Source organism: Nyctibius grandis, chromosome 14, assembly GCF_013368605.1.
Source record: "Nyctibius grandis isolate bNycGra1 chromosome 14, bNycGra1.pri, whole genome shotgun sequence".
NCBI classification, from domain to species: Eukaryota; Metazoa; Chordata; class Aves; order Nyctibiiformes; family Nyctibiidae; genus Nyctibius; species Nyctibius grandis.
The window spans coordinates 1597802-1613495 of NC_090671.1; the positions used below are offsets into that span (position 1 = coordinate 1597802).

The 15694-nt window shown below is 58.8% G+C and overlaps 2 protein-coding genes across 4 annotated transcripts; one reads left to right on the plus strand and one right to left on the minus strand.

Moving 5' to 3' along the window:
• Positions 1–80: 80 nt before the first annotated feature.
• P2RX6 (purinergic receptor P2X 6) lies at positions 81–10498 on the plus strand. Of its 3 annotated transcripts, XR_011049205.1 has the most exons (14): positions 81–223; positions 350–503; positions 689–760; positions 4593–4668; positions 5311–5404; positions 5696–5776; positions 6599–6740; positions 6919–7028; positions 7535–7628; positions 8703–8768; positions 9348–9437; positions 9555–9632; positions 10244–10335; positions 10417–10498. XR_011049205.1 is itself a non-coding variant. In XM_068412675.1 (13 exons), exons 1-13 carry the CDS (start codon positions 87–89, stop codon positions 10280–10282), a joined length of 1233 nt encoding a protein of 410 aa, XP_068268776.1. In that variant the 5' UTR covers positions 81–86; the 3' UTR covers positions 10283–10372. The 3 variants fall into 3 exon arrangements, 2 of the variants coding, with proteins under 2 accessions (XP_068268776.1, XP_068268777.1); XM_068412675.1 differs by lacking the exon at positions 10417–10498 and having other exon boundaries at positions 10244–10372; XM_068412676.1 differs by lacking the exons at positions 9348–9437; positions 10417–10498 and having other exon boundaries at positions 10244–10372.
• A 758-nt stretch (positions 10499–11256) lies between these two features.
• Positions 11257–13019, minus strand: LOC137670225 (transmembrane protein 17B-like). Its single transcript, XM_068412928.1, has 4 exons — positions 12902–13019; positions 12486–12589; positions 11948–12061; positions 11257–11520 (listed from the first exon to the last, which is right to left on the minus strand). The coding sequence occupies exons 1-4, from the start codon at positions 13017–13019 to the stop codon at positions 11257–11259; spliced, it is 600 nt and encodes a 199-aa protein (XP_068269029.1).
• Between the last annotated feature and the right edge of the window lie 2675 nt (positions 13020–15694).

Here is a 15694-nt window from a genome sequence, read left to right on the forward strand (position 1 = left end):
GAGGGGCGGTGCGGGGCTGCGAGGGGCGGTGCGGGGCTGCGGAGGGGCGGGCCGGGCCGGCGCCCCGCGGTGCCCCGCCGGCCGCCATGGCGGGCGCGGCGCCGGGCGGGCCGTGCCGCGGGCTGCTCGACTACAAGACGGTGAAGTTCGCGCTGACGCGGAACCGGCGGGTCGGGCTGCTGCACCGCCTGCTCCAGCTCGGCGTGCTGGGCTACCTGCTCGGGTAGGGCGGTCCCCTCCCGCCGCGGCGAGCCGGCCGCCCCCGGGGCCCGGCCCTCCCGGTGGCGGCGGGGCGGGCCAGGGGTCCCCTCAGCGCGCCTCGCCCCCCCCCCCCCCCGCCCCTCCGCAGGTGGGTGCTGCTGGTGCGGAAGGGCTACCAGGACACCGACCGCGCCCCCCGCGCCGCCGTTGTCACCAAGCTGAAGGGGGCGGCGGTCGCCGAGGCCCCGGGGGGCGCGGGCCGCCGGCTGTGGGACGCGGCGGACTATGCCCGGCCCCCCCAGGTACGGCCGGGGCCCGCGCGGTTCGGGGAGGGAGGGGGTTGGCAAAAGCTGCGGTAAAACCCCTTTGGGAAGGGAAAGTTGTGAGTTATAAAGCCAAAACCCGGAAAATCTGTTGTTGGCTCCGCTGTGGAGGAGCGTGACCGTGTAAATCCCCCCCCCGCTGAAGGTGCCTTCTTGCCTCCTAGGGAGAAAATGTGCTTTTTCTGGTGACCAATTTCATCGCTACAGCCAAGCAAGCGCAGGGCACCTGTCCCGAGGTAGGTGAGCCCAGCACTGCGGTGGGGTCGGGGTTATAAAGCCATCAGTGCTGCTGCTCTGTGGCTGTGCAGGAACTCGTAAAAACCCAGTGCAAGACCAGCAGAAGAGAGAAGTGGATTTGTATTCCAAACAAAGCTGATTCCCCCTCATTCTCGTTGCTCCATAGATCTTACTTGCTCATTTGCACTTGCTCTGTCGTACCTGCATGAACCAAGACGTGTATCCAGGCAGTTTGGCCAGAATCACTTGTGGTGACCAGAAGGACGAGGGACACAGTCTGTTGGGTCCTCGCCAGCCCTCTGGGCTTCTTGAGGGGTGGTGACACTGGGTGATCTTTACAGGGACAAGGGCCATTCTGGGGAGGCTGAGCTGTTGCCCTCTTGCTATTCCATCTCCACACTGCGGCTGGCATCAGCGCTGCCATCCCCAGCTAATACCGCTGTTACCTGTGTTCCTTCCTGAGTCTCACACATATTCGTGGTTTCTTGACTTGCTGCTCCATTCTGTAACCTCTGTTCTACCATTTTCCCCGATGCTTTTACACACACTCCATGGATACCTGTGTCATGTTTCTTTTATAACTCCCTGCTGCAGGACTAATGTCCTCCCCATCTTAATGGCCTATTTTTAGGAGGGACCAAGCACAAGGTCTAGGTGGTTTCCCAGTCAGCCAAGACTTAGTGGTATATGCTCTCTGGGAGAAATCTTACATTTAAGGCTGGATTCAGGCCAGCCCCTCAACTGAACTCTCCCAAGGTGGACCCTGCTTGGCAGACAGGAGCAAGTGTCTTTTAAGCTAAGCCACTGCTGGCTCCTGGTGCCTGAGCCAAGCACTGTTTGTCCTAACGGGCCCTTCAGTTTTTGCTGTGGCCTGCTGTGCTGTGCCCAGCCTGATCCTGCTTCCCAGCTCACCCGGTGCTGCAGGCTGCTGGGCTGGGCTGCGCTCCAAACGCAGCCCAAAGGCTGCAGAAGAGAAGGAGCAACCCTGGTTTTCAGTCGGGGGGAAAATGGTGCTAGTGGTCGCTCTGTAAAATGTTGAGAGCTCTTAAAGTAGTGATAGCTGCAGGAACACCCCCAGGGGAAGACATGTGTTGTAGAGCATTTCAGGGCTCTCCCCCGGGTAGTCGCTGGCATCTGGATGCTTAACTTTGCAGTGGGCAAGCCCAGGGTACAGAGAGCAGAGCATTTTGTCCCATCACAGTGCTGTGGTGTGTCTGGGAGCCTGTCGCAGCCTTCACCTCATGCTGCTCTCCAGTAGTTTCTCAGTTCCTGGCTGTGAGGCTGTAGCTGCCATTCATGTTTGGAAAGCTTTGAAGATTTAGAGGTGAAAGCTTTTGTCTTTGCAGGAATTTCTGAATATTCTCGATTACCAAAGTATTCTGTGCTGGCAGACTAGAGAAGAGTCCAGCTGGGGCCAGAGGCAGCACCTGATCACAGGTCAGGTTGTTGTAGAAGTTGATGTCTGTGTTGAGTGGAGATCTGTGGCTGAGCTGTGCCATATCTCTTAGGGAGATCAATGTTGATCTCAAATACTTCGAGTGATTGGAAACCCTCTGCCTCTGTTTGCGAGGTGCTCTGAAAGTTAATGAAGATGATCAAAATAGACTTAGAGCCAGAAGGCATTAGACAGTGCAGCCACTCTGCCCAGATGCAAGCTCTGGGGCTAAGGGACCATTTCACTTAAATCACCATCTCTTAGCACATCCAGCTGTGCTCAGCTCTTGCAGGTCCAGGTGCTGCTGATGGAGTGACTACAGAAGGTAAATAGAAACCTTTCAGTCCTGAGGTTCCAAGAGTTTATGCACAGATCTGTGCTGGCAGCACAAGCACATCGTTGCTGCTCCTGTCTGAAATCACCCCTGTCCTAGCAACACAAATGCTACGAGCTCTGAGCAGCATCTGAGCTCTGCTGTAAGCACCTCGGGGGAAGTTTTCTGAAAACGTGTAGCAGTTCACCTGCTTGTCAAGAAACCTGTTCTAAATGCTGGTGTGCTCATATTCCTGCCCCATCCCAAACCTGCAGTTCTTGGGTAGGTTCCTAGAAAAAGTTGTTACTCCTGAATTACCCAAGCGTTGAGGCCCTTACACAACCAAGATGCAGCAATGGTTTAGAGAGCTTTAGGAGCACAGATCCAGGGCCCCATGAAGGCTTTTAACTGAGCCTCCATCTCTTTGCTTCTCTCACAGTGCACTTGTGGCACGTGTGGCCTGGTTTGGATCATACCTGTGGAGAATGCCAGCACCGACAGGTTTTTTTCAAGGCTCATTTCCACTAAAAGGTGGTAGGGGAGGTTGAAACCTTCTTAGCCAAGTTTTAGGTTTTCTGTAACACCGTCGCAGACTTCAGTACGCTAATTTCTCCCAAGCTTTGCAGCTTGCATGCCCTGAACACCCAGAAGTGTCTGTCTGCCACTTGTCATGTGTCTTGTTACCTGGACTTGGGAAGGGACTGACACCCTCACCTGCAAATATCTGTTGTTTGGGTCCTTCTGGAGGCTAAATCCATGATGTCTTGATTTGGATCCAGGGTGACAAAGTGCTCTTGTAAGTGCTTATTACAGCATTGCAGGTGGGTCCTGTGAGCTGTGAGCGGTGGCTCCTGATTCAGATTTATCAGGGGTATGAATCCGGTAGCCACCCCTCTCCAGCAGCCGGCAGGACTCCCCGGTCCCTCTAAGTAGTCAGCTCCTGCAGGCTCACCCTTAGACACCCCCCTGGCTCCCAGGCCACCTCCTCGCTGGCTCATCCAGCCCCACGTTTGCTGCAAATCACACGTTCGTGTGCCCGCCTGCAGTCACTGCAGCTGCTGGCACTCGGACCCTCATCCACACACGCAGAACAGAGCTTCTGCCCAGGAAAATAGACGTGGAGTTTAGTACAAAGGTAGGACAGGCTGTGCTGATGAGGCGCAGGGCAGCTCTTTACATGCAACCAGTCCTTTGCATCCTTTTATCCCTCTGTTTTCCGGTGTTGGTTCCTTCTCAGCTCTCCTAGATCCCTCCCTTTGCATGCCTTTTTCTTCCTTCCCTAAACATCCCATCCCCTAAACGTCCTGTGCAATCCCAAAATGATTCCCATACCACTAGGCAGTGTGCTGGTCCTCTCAGCTCCTCATGGTGGGTTTCACACCTGGACCAAGGGGCTGAGGCTGTCCTGGGACAGCCCTTGGGGGGGCCTGGACAGACCCACCTTCTTCTGACCCCATAACTGGGGTTTCCTCACCTGCTTTTGGGCCTCTGACCCACTCTGGGTTGGGGACGTGGGTTTCTGATGGGCTGATGGCTCTTGCAATGACCTGGGAGGAGCTGGGAAAGGGTTTTACTCATGTTCCCCCACCTGCCATCCTCTCTCTGTTTGAATAGGAGCTTTTTGCTGCTCCTGGCAGTCAGGTGGGCGCAGAGTGAGGGTGAACCTTTCCACGTCTCTTGTAAAACTTGTGTTATGCAGTATTTAGGGTCGCTTCAGCCTTTCCCTGGGGGAATTGTGGTGGTGCTTTACAAAGTGCTTAATGGGCTCTGCCCTTAAGGCCCTCCCGAACCCAACTGTGCTTGTTCCCAGTCCTAGCAGAGAGGTCCAAGCTCTCTCCTGAGGCTCTGCTGCTGAGGCAGAGGAGGCGAGTACCCCAGAGAGCGTGGAGGTGGGCGGGAAGGAGATGCCTCTCTCCTCGCTGGCTGGAGGCTGCCCAGATTCTGGACATGGTGGATGTCTTCTGTAAGCGTTTGGGACGTGCTTGGAGAAACAGGAGCAGCAGCGCAGAAATGTGGGTGAGTGACAGCGTGGCCTCGGGCAGCTGCGCAGCGCAGTGACAGCGCTTTCCTCTGTCTCTCCCAGAGCCCCTCCGTTCTCGATGCGGTGTGCACGGAAGATGCAGACTGTCCCGTGGGAAACCCAGTGGTTCGTGGCAACGGTACTGGATGTTTTGCTAAAAAAAAACATAAAATCATTTAATTCCTCCTGTTGGTAGCAAACAGATCCATGGAGGTGCCTGATTGCCTGAGTTCAGCCTTTTTATAAGTGCGCAGGGAAGTGCTCTCCAGCCATTTATTCTTGGCAAAACCTTACAGCAACCTGTCACGGCTGGACAAGCTGTCACAGCAAGTACAGGGGCGCTTCGTTTCTGATCCTGGCTGCTGGAATTGAAGCTGCTGTGCCATGTGATTGGCAGGTTTTCCTTTTGTGATAAAACCTGGCTTTTATTTCGTGCTGATTAATATTAGCAGCCCATGTGAGTTCAGCCAGAAAAGGATATTTCAGCTCTAGGAGGTCGGTTGCCAAAGCTTTGTGTCCAGGATTGGCCTAGCTCGTTGTGTTCCCACAAGCAGCTTCTTGTCTTTGTAAAACAGCTCCTGTTGTTCGGCCTGGAGGGAAGGGTTCACAAGGAAGTTGTTGGGTGGGGAAAACACTGAAGATGATCCCGGGATCGTCTTGGTGGTTCAGGTTTTGAGAAGGCCAGAACAAGCCTGTGGCCAGGGCACTATCCCAGGAGGGGAGCTGCAGAGAGGACATTTTGAAAAGGAACTGTAAATGATATACATTGTCTCATTTCTAGGGATAAAAACTGGGAAATGCGTGATGTTCAACACCAGCCATTCCACCTGTGAGATCTATGGCTGGTGCCCTGTGGAGAACAGCACCGTGCCCAGGTAAGGCACAGGGTGAGGGGGCACTAGGCGTCGAGAGCTTTGGTTCCTTCCCTCTGTGCTCTGTGTAACCAGGGGCCTGATCATACTTGCCTGAGGGGCAGCCAGGCTCAGGGAGATCTTTGACATTGATCTATTGGTCAGTTAAGCCCAGAGAACTTCATGCAAGAGCTTTTCTTCCAACTGTTCCTTGTAGCCAAAGTCTGGGGATGGTGGAAGAGACTGGAGCGAGGGGAGTGGGGACGTGCCTTGGCTGCTGTGCAAAATTTGAGTTCGTTGGTCGTTGTTTTCCAGGAAACCTCTTCTGGCTGAGGCGGAGAATTTCACTCTTTTTATAAAAAATACCGTCCACTTCACCAAATTTAACTTCTCCAAGTAAGTATGACACTCCTGCAGCCAGACTGTGCGTGCAGCCTCTGCGCTGAGCTCTTCTGCCTGGGGGCTGAGCAGCCGAGGCGTCCAAACAAGCCATGCGCCATCCCGGGTGGGTGGTGGCTCGGGCAGTTACGGTTCAGGATGGTGTGTTCAGGAGAACACCGGCCACTTCAGCGGCACCTGAGTCTGCAGATGTAAGAGCAAGGGGATGGGGAGCCCTCAGAGAGAGGGACTGGTGTCTGTCTGCCTGTCTAGAGCACCACAGACAGCTGGACAAGGCCAGATATTCCCAAGGTCTCCTTTTACCCCATTTATTTTTGCATTTTAGTCCCTGCAAGATGGTTTCACAGAGGCCCAGTAAAGGGCTGCACTGGCCTCACAGCCCCAGGCCCGCTGAGTGTGCTGCCCTGCTCTGGCAGGAGACGTGGCTTGGGGCAGCTGGACTGCCCGGCTCTCACCCCTGGAGCGCTAACCCGAGCTGGGTCATTACACCTCGCAGCGGTGGGAGCTAGGTGCCAGAGAAGGAAGGAGAAGCACAAATGCAGAGGTGGAGGAGAGGAGCTGGGAGGAGAAGGACCGTGGTAGGTGTTGTAAAGGCTGATAACTCCACGTGTGATTCCTCTGGGCCGGTTTCTCTCTATCTTCTCTCCAACTGAGGCTTTCAGAGGGACAATGACTATCTCCCCCCAAAGCAGGAGCATTAGTGATCCCACTCCAGCACGAGGGTCTCCGTTTCAGTCCTGCATCAGGGCTCCCTGACCTCCCACACCCCACCCCTCCCATGACAGCTCCCCCCCACCTCTACCTCTCTCCTTGTCTCAGGTGCAATACTTTGCAAACCAATGACCCCACCTATTTCAAGAGCTGCACGTACGATCCATTCTTCAACCCCTCCTGCCCCGTCTTCCGTGTCCGTGACATGGTGGAGGCAGCTGGAGAGACCTTTGAAGACCTTGCACTGCTGGTACTTGTTTTTTTAGAAGTGTGGAAAATGACTCCACATTCCCCAAGGGTGTGGGCAAGGGGCGGGGGGCAGGACTGACCCTTGAAACGCTGAGGGAATGTGTGATATGAGAACATCTGGACAGTAAAGGACACAGCAAATCTCTGATCCTGTGCTTCTGGAATAAACTGTTTTGCAGGGGGGGAGCATCGGAGTTCACATAGAGTGGGACTGCGACCTGGACCACGCTGCTGCCCAGTGCCAGCCGCGGTACTCCTTCAGCCTGCAGGACAGGAGGTACAACTTTAGGTGAGGACGCTGGGACCGCGGCCACGTGGGTTGAGCACGTGGCAGTCATTCGAGATCTCGGTTTTCCTGTTTGATGCTCTGAAAGGAGCAGCGGGGACAGCGGGGTGCGGTAACTCAGCACGGGGTCTGTCAGTACTGGGGTGCCGTGGTAGTTCCTGCACCTTGTAGCTCTGCTCTGTTTGGAGCTGTGCGAGGCGTTACCTGTGTGAGGGCAGGGACGTGTGGCAGTCCACGCCCATGCTGACCCTGAACTGGACGTGCTGGGAGCTGTGTGCTCCCAGTGACCCCGGGCTGGGTGCTGAGCGGACGCTGATGCCCCGCTGGTGATGCCAAGCGAGGGAGTCATGGCAGCACGTGCATCGCCCACGTCCCAGCCCGCTGGAGGGCACAAGGTGTGCACAGGCACACGGTAGCCCCAGCAATCACAGGGCACTGGCAGCCCTCTTCCCTCACTGCCTGCGCAGAGCTGCCGTGGCTTTCTGAGCCGTGTCCAATGTCTCCCACAGAACTGCCTCCTACTACTGGGACTCCCAGCGGCAGCTCTACCGGAACCTGCTGAAGCTCTACGGCATCCGCTTCGACATCTCCGTGCACGGCCAGGTACCGTCTGCTCTGCAGACCCCGCATGCGCAGTCCTGGCAGCTGACTCCTCGCAACGCTCCCCGCTGCTCTCTCCTGCAGCCAGCCCCATGCCTTCCTGCTGGCGCCACTTCTCCCCACCCTGGTGAGCTCTTCACCTCTTTCCAGAGTTTTCCAAGCAGAGCAGGAAAAAATGGTCTCTCCCATTTGAAAAGGAACATCTTGGTAACACCCTGAGCAGGGAGGCTTCCCTTGTTGAGGATCAGATGTGGGTGTTGTGAAGTGCTGGGCCCTGCAGGCAAGGTGAGCTTGTCTGGGCAGAGGGCCTGTGGGCATCTCTGAGGGTCTCATTGTGGGAGCACCCTGGCAAAGATCAACCTGAACTTTTCTGAACCTGGACAATTAATTTTGATTAATTTTATCCTTGAGGAGAAAAGGCATGGGCATGATCATGGCTGATGCTACTCTGTGCAACATCACTGCTAAACTCAGTACTCAGCTGTGCAATATGGAGCTTGTGCTGAGAGGACTTGCCACCCCGAGAGATGTCCACAGCTGCTCTGCCATGCCTAGCAGTGGCCTTCTCACCTGAAGAGGGTGGAGCATGCAGTGCAGAACGGGGCACACCACTTCTGGGTAGTGAGAGTGGGCCCCAGGGGGTGTGGAGCAGGAGACAATAGCCAGGAGAGAGACAGGAACCCAAAAATCTCTTTCCTTGGAGATACCAGACTCATTTGAGCAGAGAGAGACACATCACATCAGGGCCATGTTTGCTGGGATGTGGTTCCGTGGGTGGCAGCTGCTGGGGCCCTGCAGCAAGAGGGAGGCTCCCACTGCGCCTGCGGCAGTAGGTGGGTCACAGTAACCTCTGCTGCCACCGAGTCACGAGCTGCCTCAGTCCCTTCTTTGTCAGACAAAGGGGTTTTGAGTCGAGGCAATAGCAGTCAGGTTCCTACAGCTGGGCACAGAGAAATGACCCCGGTTTCCTCCAGCACCTCCCTGGCTTTAAGCACACAGCCCAGCGGGGCTTGTCCCACAACCCTCTCACCACTCTCCACCCCCTGTCTTCCCCCTCCACCCACTCTTTCTCACCAGGCTGGGAAGTTCAGCATAATTCCTGCTGCCGTGAGCTTCGGCACCGGCATCGCGTTCTTTGGTGCCGTGAGTACTCCAGATACGCTCTTTTCCTCCGATCCGTGGGTTGGGATTTCCCACTCCCCTGTTGTTGCCCTGCCTGCCTGGGCACAAGGCTTCCTGGGTGCCTGCCAGGGGGGATTGCCTGGCAGGGTGTTAGCTCCCGTTTTCCTGTTTGGCTTCGTTAGCAGTAACAACACTGCTGGGCACTGTCAGGGGCACATCTCGTGGAGGCTGGGTATTTGTGTTGATCCCAGGAAGGTGCATCCCTGGGCTGTTGCTGGCTGGTCTGTTCCAGCTATCTCAGCCAGGAGAGAGCACCTCCTCTGTTTTTCCCGACTCTAAAGCGAGCCAGCGTCCGGCTCCAGCATGGACATGGCGTTGTGGCCATGGAGACCTTGTAGAGCCCCTTGTAGAGCACTTCAGTGGCTCTTCCCTTTCAGCAGAGTAACAGGGAGCCTGGGCTCCCCACCTGCCCCCTCTTTCCTCCCAGACGTGCCCAGCCCAGTCCCTGTCGTGGCTGTGACGGCAGCTCTCCACTGGTCCACCCCTCACCCCGCATCCATGCGTTGCAGCCCAGGTGATCACATCTAACCTCCTGTGCAGCTAACGGGAGCAGGTTGGGTCAGAGAGGACCTGGTGGAGCTGCCTGGGTGGCCTGGGCTGGAGGCCAGCACTGTCCCGAACACTGTCCAGGTGCCGGAGGTTGGCCTGCAGCCGGCTGCAGGGTTCAGTGGGAGCCAGGGCAGAGAGCCTGGTGCTCCTGCAGGAAGTCTCACCGCTGACTGCCCTGCTGCGTTTGTCTGTCTCCAGGCCACCGTGGTCTGTGACCTGGTTCTGCTCTACCTGGATGCCAAGGCTGAGTTCTATTGGAAGGAGAAGTTCGAGGAGGTAAGGATGGGGCCACTTTGGAGAGATGAGGTTAGAGTGAAGTTTTGCAAGTGGATTTAATTATTTTCTACCCCTTGGTTAAAACTCAATTCACAAAATCCGGAGCAGGTCTTAATCTTCGACTCTTGGGCTTGGTGGCTGGCCTGGACTGAACCTGACAGAGGTTAAACTCTTACAACAGGCAGCAGAGTGGAAGAGGGGACCCAGGTGGTTGCCTGGACTGCAGGGATCGCAGTACTGCAACCTCAACTACTGCTAGACAGCAAGGAGCCCCCAAGGGGACCTTACCATAGAAACCTGACCCAGCTCCACATTATCCACCTTCTTCCGAACTGAATCAGGCCAAACTCCCTGTGGGCAGAGGGCAGCTCTTCCGAGTGCGCCCTGGCGCTGAGGACAGAGATCCCCCAGCTCCTGCTGAACTGCTCCAGGGCTGCACCATCCTACTGGGAAGAAAAAAAAAGTTGTTCCTAATGCTCGATCTGAAATCACGAGTGGGAGTCACAAACCATGAATCTGGTGGCGTGGGACTGAGCAGACCAGCACAGGACCCCCTGCCTGGGCTGTCCCCTTGTCTCTAGCACACCAAGATGTCTCTGTTTGTTTCGCAGGCAAAACCCCCTAAAGGTAAGACCGAGGCTGCAGCTTAGGGACATCGGGAATGCTCCGCCACAAGCATCCTTCACTCCGGAGCAACCTCCAGGTAGATGTCATGGGGCCGTGGCTGTGGCCCAGGTGGAGGTGGCCCAGTTCTCCAGGCCCAAGTGTGCGCTGCTGGGGTTAGGGTCTGCTTTCCCTGGAGAAGCATTTGCGTCAGCAGAAGTTCTTGGCACCTGGAGCACAAAACCCTCCCGCGTGCAGCTCCCAGCGCTGCCCAGGCAGTGCCCGAGCAGAGCCGTGCTGCAGAGCTGCCTCCGCAGCCCGAGCTCGCTGGGGAGCGGCCGGCCCACGCTCAGCACCGGAGGCTTAAAGCACTTTGCGCTTCTTCACGTTCCCGGTGGCCATGGGCCTTGATTTCCCTGTGAAAAACAGGGATGCAATGAAATAAAGCTGTTCAGCAAGCGGGAGGTGGCTCTGCTCTGTCTCTAGCCCTGGGGGTGGCGGTGAAGGTTTTGGGGTGCCACTTGCACCTCGCAGCTCCCCACACGCTTCCAGCTGGGATGGCTTCGTGCGAGCCGCCCGGCTCCTCGGGAGCTCCCCAGGGAGCAGCAGGGCTGTGTCCCCCCCCAGCCTTGGCTACGCTCGGGGAGCGTTTAGGAGCTGAGCTGAAGGCAGCAGCCCTGGTACGTGCTTGCAGGGGGGGTGCAGTGCAGCTCCCCAGCTCCCCGCTCCTGCCGGGGCCGGTGCTCAGCGAGGACGAGCGCAGCCCTGGGGTGACCCTGAGCGTTTCAGAGGTGCTGAACCCTGCGCTCCCCCCTGTCCTGGGCTGTGCCAGCCTGGTGCAGGGCAGGGCCTGGCCGGGTCCGTGCCCGTGGGGTGCTCCAGGAACCCCAGAAGCTGCCGAGCTGCCCGGCTCAAAAGCACGGTGTGTGGAGGCGCAGCGGGAGTCCGAGCACCGTTTAATGCTCCCTGCAAGGATTGACTATATGGGATGGGGTGGGGGGTCCCGTGGCATCACCCCTCCTCATCTGCCTGTGCCCCCCTGCCCCGGCCGTCCCCTGCTGCCCTCTTTGAACTGCCGCAGGTAGAACTGTGCCGCCAGCTGCTTGGTCATGGTCTTCAGCGCGAGGAAGGCAGCCACGATCTCGGCGATGAGGAAGGCCAGGAGAAGGCTGTGCACCACCATCTCTAGCGGCAGGCGGATGGTGTGGCTGTCCGTCAGCAGGAAGAGCAGGAGGGGGAGCTGGATCAGGAAGGAGAGGAGAAGGAACCCGGCCAGCTCGGGCACCTGTGGGAGCAGAAGCCATCGGTGGGGTGGGGGGACCCTCTCTGCCCAGGAGCTCCCTGCATCGGCCACTCTGCTGGCCTCGGGGACCGGGGACGTCCCTGCCACGCAGAGCTGTGCCTGGGTGTGGTGGGATGCTATCAAGCCCAGTACTGGAGCATTGCACCCACAGCACTGGGAGGGATACAGAAGGAGAGCGAGCGGGTGCCCTTTGTCCCCTGCCTCCAGGTCCTGCCTGCGCCTCCAGGTCCTGCCTACACCTGCAGCTCCCTCCTGGGACAGCTCCAGGCAGGACTCCAGGAGGAATGGGCAGGGACAGGCACTCAGGTCCTGGGCGAGGGGACATCCAGCATAGCCACAGCTCCCACAGCCAGGCCATCCCGCACCGAGCCCAGGGCACTAGTGGCCAGGGCAGAGAGACGGCACTTACCTTCTCCTGCAGGTTCCCCACGTAGCCCAGGTAGAGGCGGGAGCCTTCAGTCAGCGAGAGGATGAGGAAGGCAGCAACCAGCAGGAACTGGTAGTGCTGAGGCAGCAGGTGGTACTGGAACAGGGGCACAGCCTTGTCCCAGCCAGCCCTGTGCTCTGCATCCCCTGCGCCCCGTGCCCAGCTCTCCATGCCCAGTTTCCCATCCCCTGGGCACCATCCCCTGTGCTCCATCCCCAGCACCCTGGGCCCAGCTCCCTGGGCTCTGCCAGCTCCCACCCATGCTGGTGCCCAGCCCTGCTCACTCTGCCCTCCCAGTTTAACCTTCCCCGCCTGGAAAGTTCCGTGGTTGTTCTCACCTTTTCCATTTCTGGGAGCCGGAGGCAAGCCATCTTGTCTTGTGGGGGACCGGCCATTTAGCTCGTGTGTGGGGACTCATTAATTTCGAAGATGCTGCCCCCCCTCCCCTGCTCGGTGCATGCCCAGGGGGGTTGGGCAGGAGCAGGCTCACCCCACCACCACGTGCCCCACGGGACGGTACCTTCAGCTGCAGCATCATCCCTTCAGCCAGGCACCAGACGGGGAAGTAGTAGACGTTGAAGTAGAGCATCATCTGGAGGGGCAGGCTGGCCAGCACCTCGTGGGCTAGGCAGGGCAGGCAGGGCTGGGCAGGGCTGGGCAGGGCTGCCCCGCACCCCCGTTCTCACGTCCCAGACCCCCTGCCACGCAGCTCGCGGAGGGGCCAGCGATGGCCCCTGCCACGCCTGGGTACCAAGAACGGCTGTGGGCAGCAAACGCACGTGTTTTTGCCCAGTGGGTGGGTGCAGGGACCGTTCGGGTGCTCCTGGTTCAGAGGCACCCGGGTGCTTTGGTGATGTGCTGAGCCGGCTCGCCGTGATGAAGCAACAGCAAACCCCCTCCCCCCAAACCCCCCGGCGCCGAGCCTGCCGCCGGTACCTGGGCGGTAGGTGTGGGCAGCGCCACTGTCCCGCGTCTTGTTGGGGATGAAGAGGGAGCCGCTGAACGCTGCCAAGCCCCGGCGGAGGCTGGGGGGCAGCGGGCTGTGCGCAGCCATGGCCGGCAGCCGAGCCCGCTTGCCCTGGCCCGGCTCAGCCGGGATTAGCCAGAAGGTAATTAACGGGATGACAAGTCAGGCTAATGCGCGGGGCCACCCGGCCATTGGCTCCCCAGGGACAGGGCTGCTGAGCCGGGAGGAGGAGGTGGGGAAGGAAAATTCCAGCTCTGCCCAGCTCCAGGACATGCTCACCACCGGTATTTGCCAAGGTGCTGACAAGGACTCCTGGGTCCAACGCATCCCGCAGCAGTGCGGAGGAGCAGTGCCCGCAGGTCAGTGTCGGGATGCCCAGCTATGCGGGCAGCCCTGCCCACGACCTGGCACACGTCCTAAGGAAAGCCATGGTGGTGGCTGGGGTTTCTCCTGTCACGGGGTGATGTTCCCAGCCCCAGCTGGAACAGCTCCTCTGTAAAAGGGGGGCAAGGGACTTGTTCCCCACGCCGCAGCCGTAAGCTGGGGCAGAAGGTCTTTCCTCAGCCCCTGCATGGTCTTCAGCCCCGTGAACATGGGGGTGATGCCCACTGTGCACGGCTCATGCCCGGCACTGGATGAGGCCCCAGCAGAGGTGGAGAGTCAAAGGGCATCATTCTGCAAAATGTAGTGCCCTGCCAACCTGCCCAGGAAGACACCGGAGGATGCCAAGCCTTTGGGTGAGCAGGAAGACAGAGACCTCAGAAAAGCTCAGCCAAGCTGTGTTGGGGGAGCACGTGGGGTGTGGGAGCTGCCAGCCTCACCCAGCGTGGAAGATGTGTCGGAGAGCCCAGGGGGGGAATCACAGAGCTACGGGGGTGCATCATGTGGTGCCCGGCACCCCCAGGCACCCCCGGCCGGGTCCCCTGGGGAGCTGCCAAAGCAGAGTCCAACCATCCCACCAGCAAGACACGGGATGTGAAGCCGCGTCCCCCGGCGAGCGTGCAGAGCCGGGGCATGGGCCCCCTGTGAGAGCCCTGCCCGTGGCACCGGGAGCTGGACAACCCTGGCCGCCTCTGCCCAGAGAAAGCCATCTGGGGACGGGGACCTCGACATCTGCCTTTTGGGACCTAAGAGTTCACATCCCTTTGTGGATCCCACAGATATGTAACAGTTCAAGAAGAGGACCCTGCTCAGCGCTGCTTGCTGGAGCACCACGTCCCTGCCTGCCGTCCCCTCTGGTCATGCTGCCTGGGAAAAGCCTTGCAGGGAAACCAGGAGAGGCCAACAGGAGAGGTGACAGATGACTGGTGACGTTTCTACCCAGCAAAGATCAGAAAGTCTGGAAATAAATAGAGGTGAGCTGGATACAAGTGGGAAACCTCTACAGAAGAGGTGCAGGCACCACCCGGCCGACCTGCAGAGGTGACCCAAGGCCTTGGAAGGAATCAGAGATGATCCAGATCCCAAGAATAGTACTGCTTTAATTCATAGGGGGTGACTCAAATTAAAAATATAAATCCTCTTGCTTTGCGCTCAGGGTAAAACACTGACTGCTGGGGAAGAAACCTCCCCCAGGACAGAGCACTGGAGGCTCTCCAAGGGGGGGTTCTCGCCCCCCATCTCTGCTGGGCTGATGGACATGGGGCTGTGGGCTGGCCAGGTCCACTCCCGAGCTGGAGATAAGGCTCTTCTTCCAGCAAGGGGCAGATAACACGACAGCAGAGCACTGACATAGAAAGCCGAGAGGAGAAACGCAGCCTTATCACTAGGCGACAGGAGGAACGAGTGATGAAGGCTGGAGGACAGCCAGAAATACTCCTCCGGATGCTTTTCCTTGAGTAATATCTCAGCAGCAGCACTAATCCTGCGATAATCATTAAGACAGAGACATGACGAGGCTGGCTGGAAGGATGGCCACCGAGCCTGGGGGCTGCAGTCCGGCTGTCGCACCCCTCCCGTGAGCCCCCGCTCCGCACCCCGGGGGCTGACCGACAGCGGCCAGTGCCCAAACCAAGCCCCCGGAGACGGGGAGCAGCGCTCCAGCCCCTCGTCTGCTTCAGGAGGGGAGATGCTGCAGGTGCTGGGACGGGGATTTATGAGCTCCAGAGCCCTCGGCTTGGGCCGGGACTCACCTCTGCTGGGAGGGCTGGACGGGGGGACCAGCCTGGAGAAGGGAGAATGCAAAACACACAGGCTGTACAGAGACCACCCAGCACGACCCCATCTCCCTGGCCCCCCCAGTGCTCCCCAGTTTGGGTGGCTGGGCACAGGGAGAGCCATGGCAAGTGCCGCAGCCACGCAGAGAAATGCAGGGACGCACATCGGAGTTCTGCCGGGGACGAAGAGGATTTGGGAAGGGGCAACGTGCTTAAAGCACAGGGAGCAACGAAAGGCACTCACGCTGCGTACGGGGTGAGGGATGCGCGCGGGCAGACCCAGCTGGGGACCCGCCAGCCCACCAGCAGCATCCACAGCCGCACAGCGCCCGTGCCCGCTGCTGGTGCCAAACCCCGCGCACTCTGGGGTGCTGCTTTTCCAGCATCCCATGGGAACTGCAACCGCAGAGCCCCAGCCCGGTAGGCACCGGGGCAGAGGAGCCGTCGGTGACCTGCTGGGAAGGTGAGTGCACAGTGAGAGGTGCCGGGTTCATCCAGGTCTCAAAGGGCGAGGACTCAGACGTGGTGTTCCCGCTCCTCTGCAGAGCTGCCGTCCCGTCTCCCCGCAGCCAGCGCAGTGTCCGGAGGGCGCAGATGTGGCCAGCA

What these genes read in the sequence shown, in the direction of transcription:
- LOC137670225 (XM_068412928.1), bottom strand. Translation starts at nt 13,019, where the DNA reads ATGGCTGCGCACAGCCCGCTGCCCCCCAGCCTCCGCCGGGGCTTGGCA. An exon ending in TGCCCACACCTACCGCCCAG is followed by an intron (nt 12,590 to 12,901) that starts GTACCGGCGGCA and finishes TGCCCTGCCTAG; the next exon opens with CCCACGAGGTGCTGGCCAGC. An exon ending in GGATGATGCTGCAGCTGAAG is followed by an intron (nt 12,062 to 12,485) that starts GTACCGTCCCGT and finishes CCCCTGTTCCAG; the next exon opens with TACCACCTGCTGCCTCAGCA.
- P2RX6 (XM_068412675.1), top strand. Translation starts at nt 87, where the DNA reads ATGGCGGGCGCGGCGCCGGGCGGGCCGTGCCGCGGGCTGCTCGACTAC. An exon ending in CGCAGGGCACCTGTCCCGAG is followed by an intron (nt 761 to 4,592) that starts GTAGGTGAGCCC and finishes TGTCTCTCCCAG; the next exon opens with AGCCCCTCCGTTCTCGATGC. An exon ending in GGAAGGAGAAGTTCGAGGAG is followed by an intron (nt 9,633 to 10,243) that starts GTAAGGATGGGG and finishes TTTGTTTCGCAG; the next exon opens with GCAAAACCCCCTAAAGGTAA.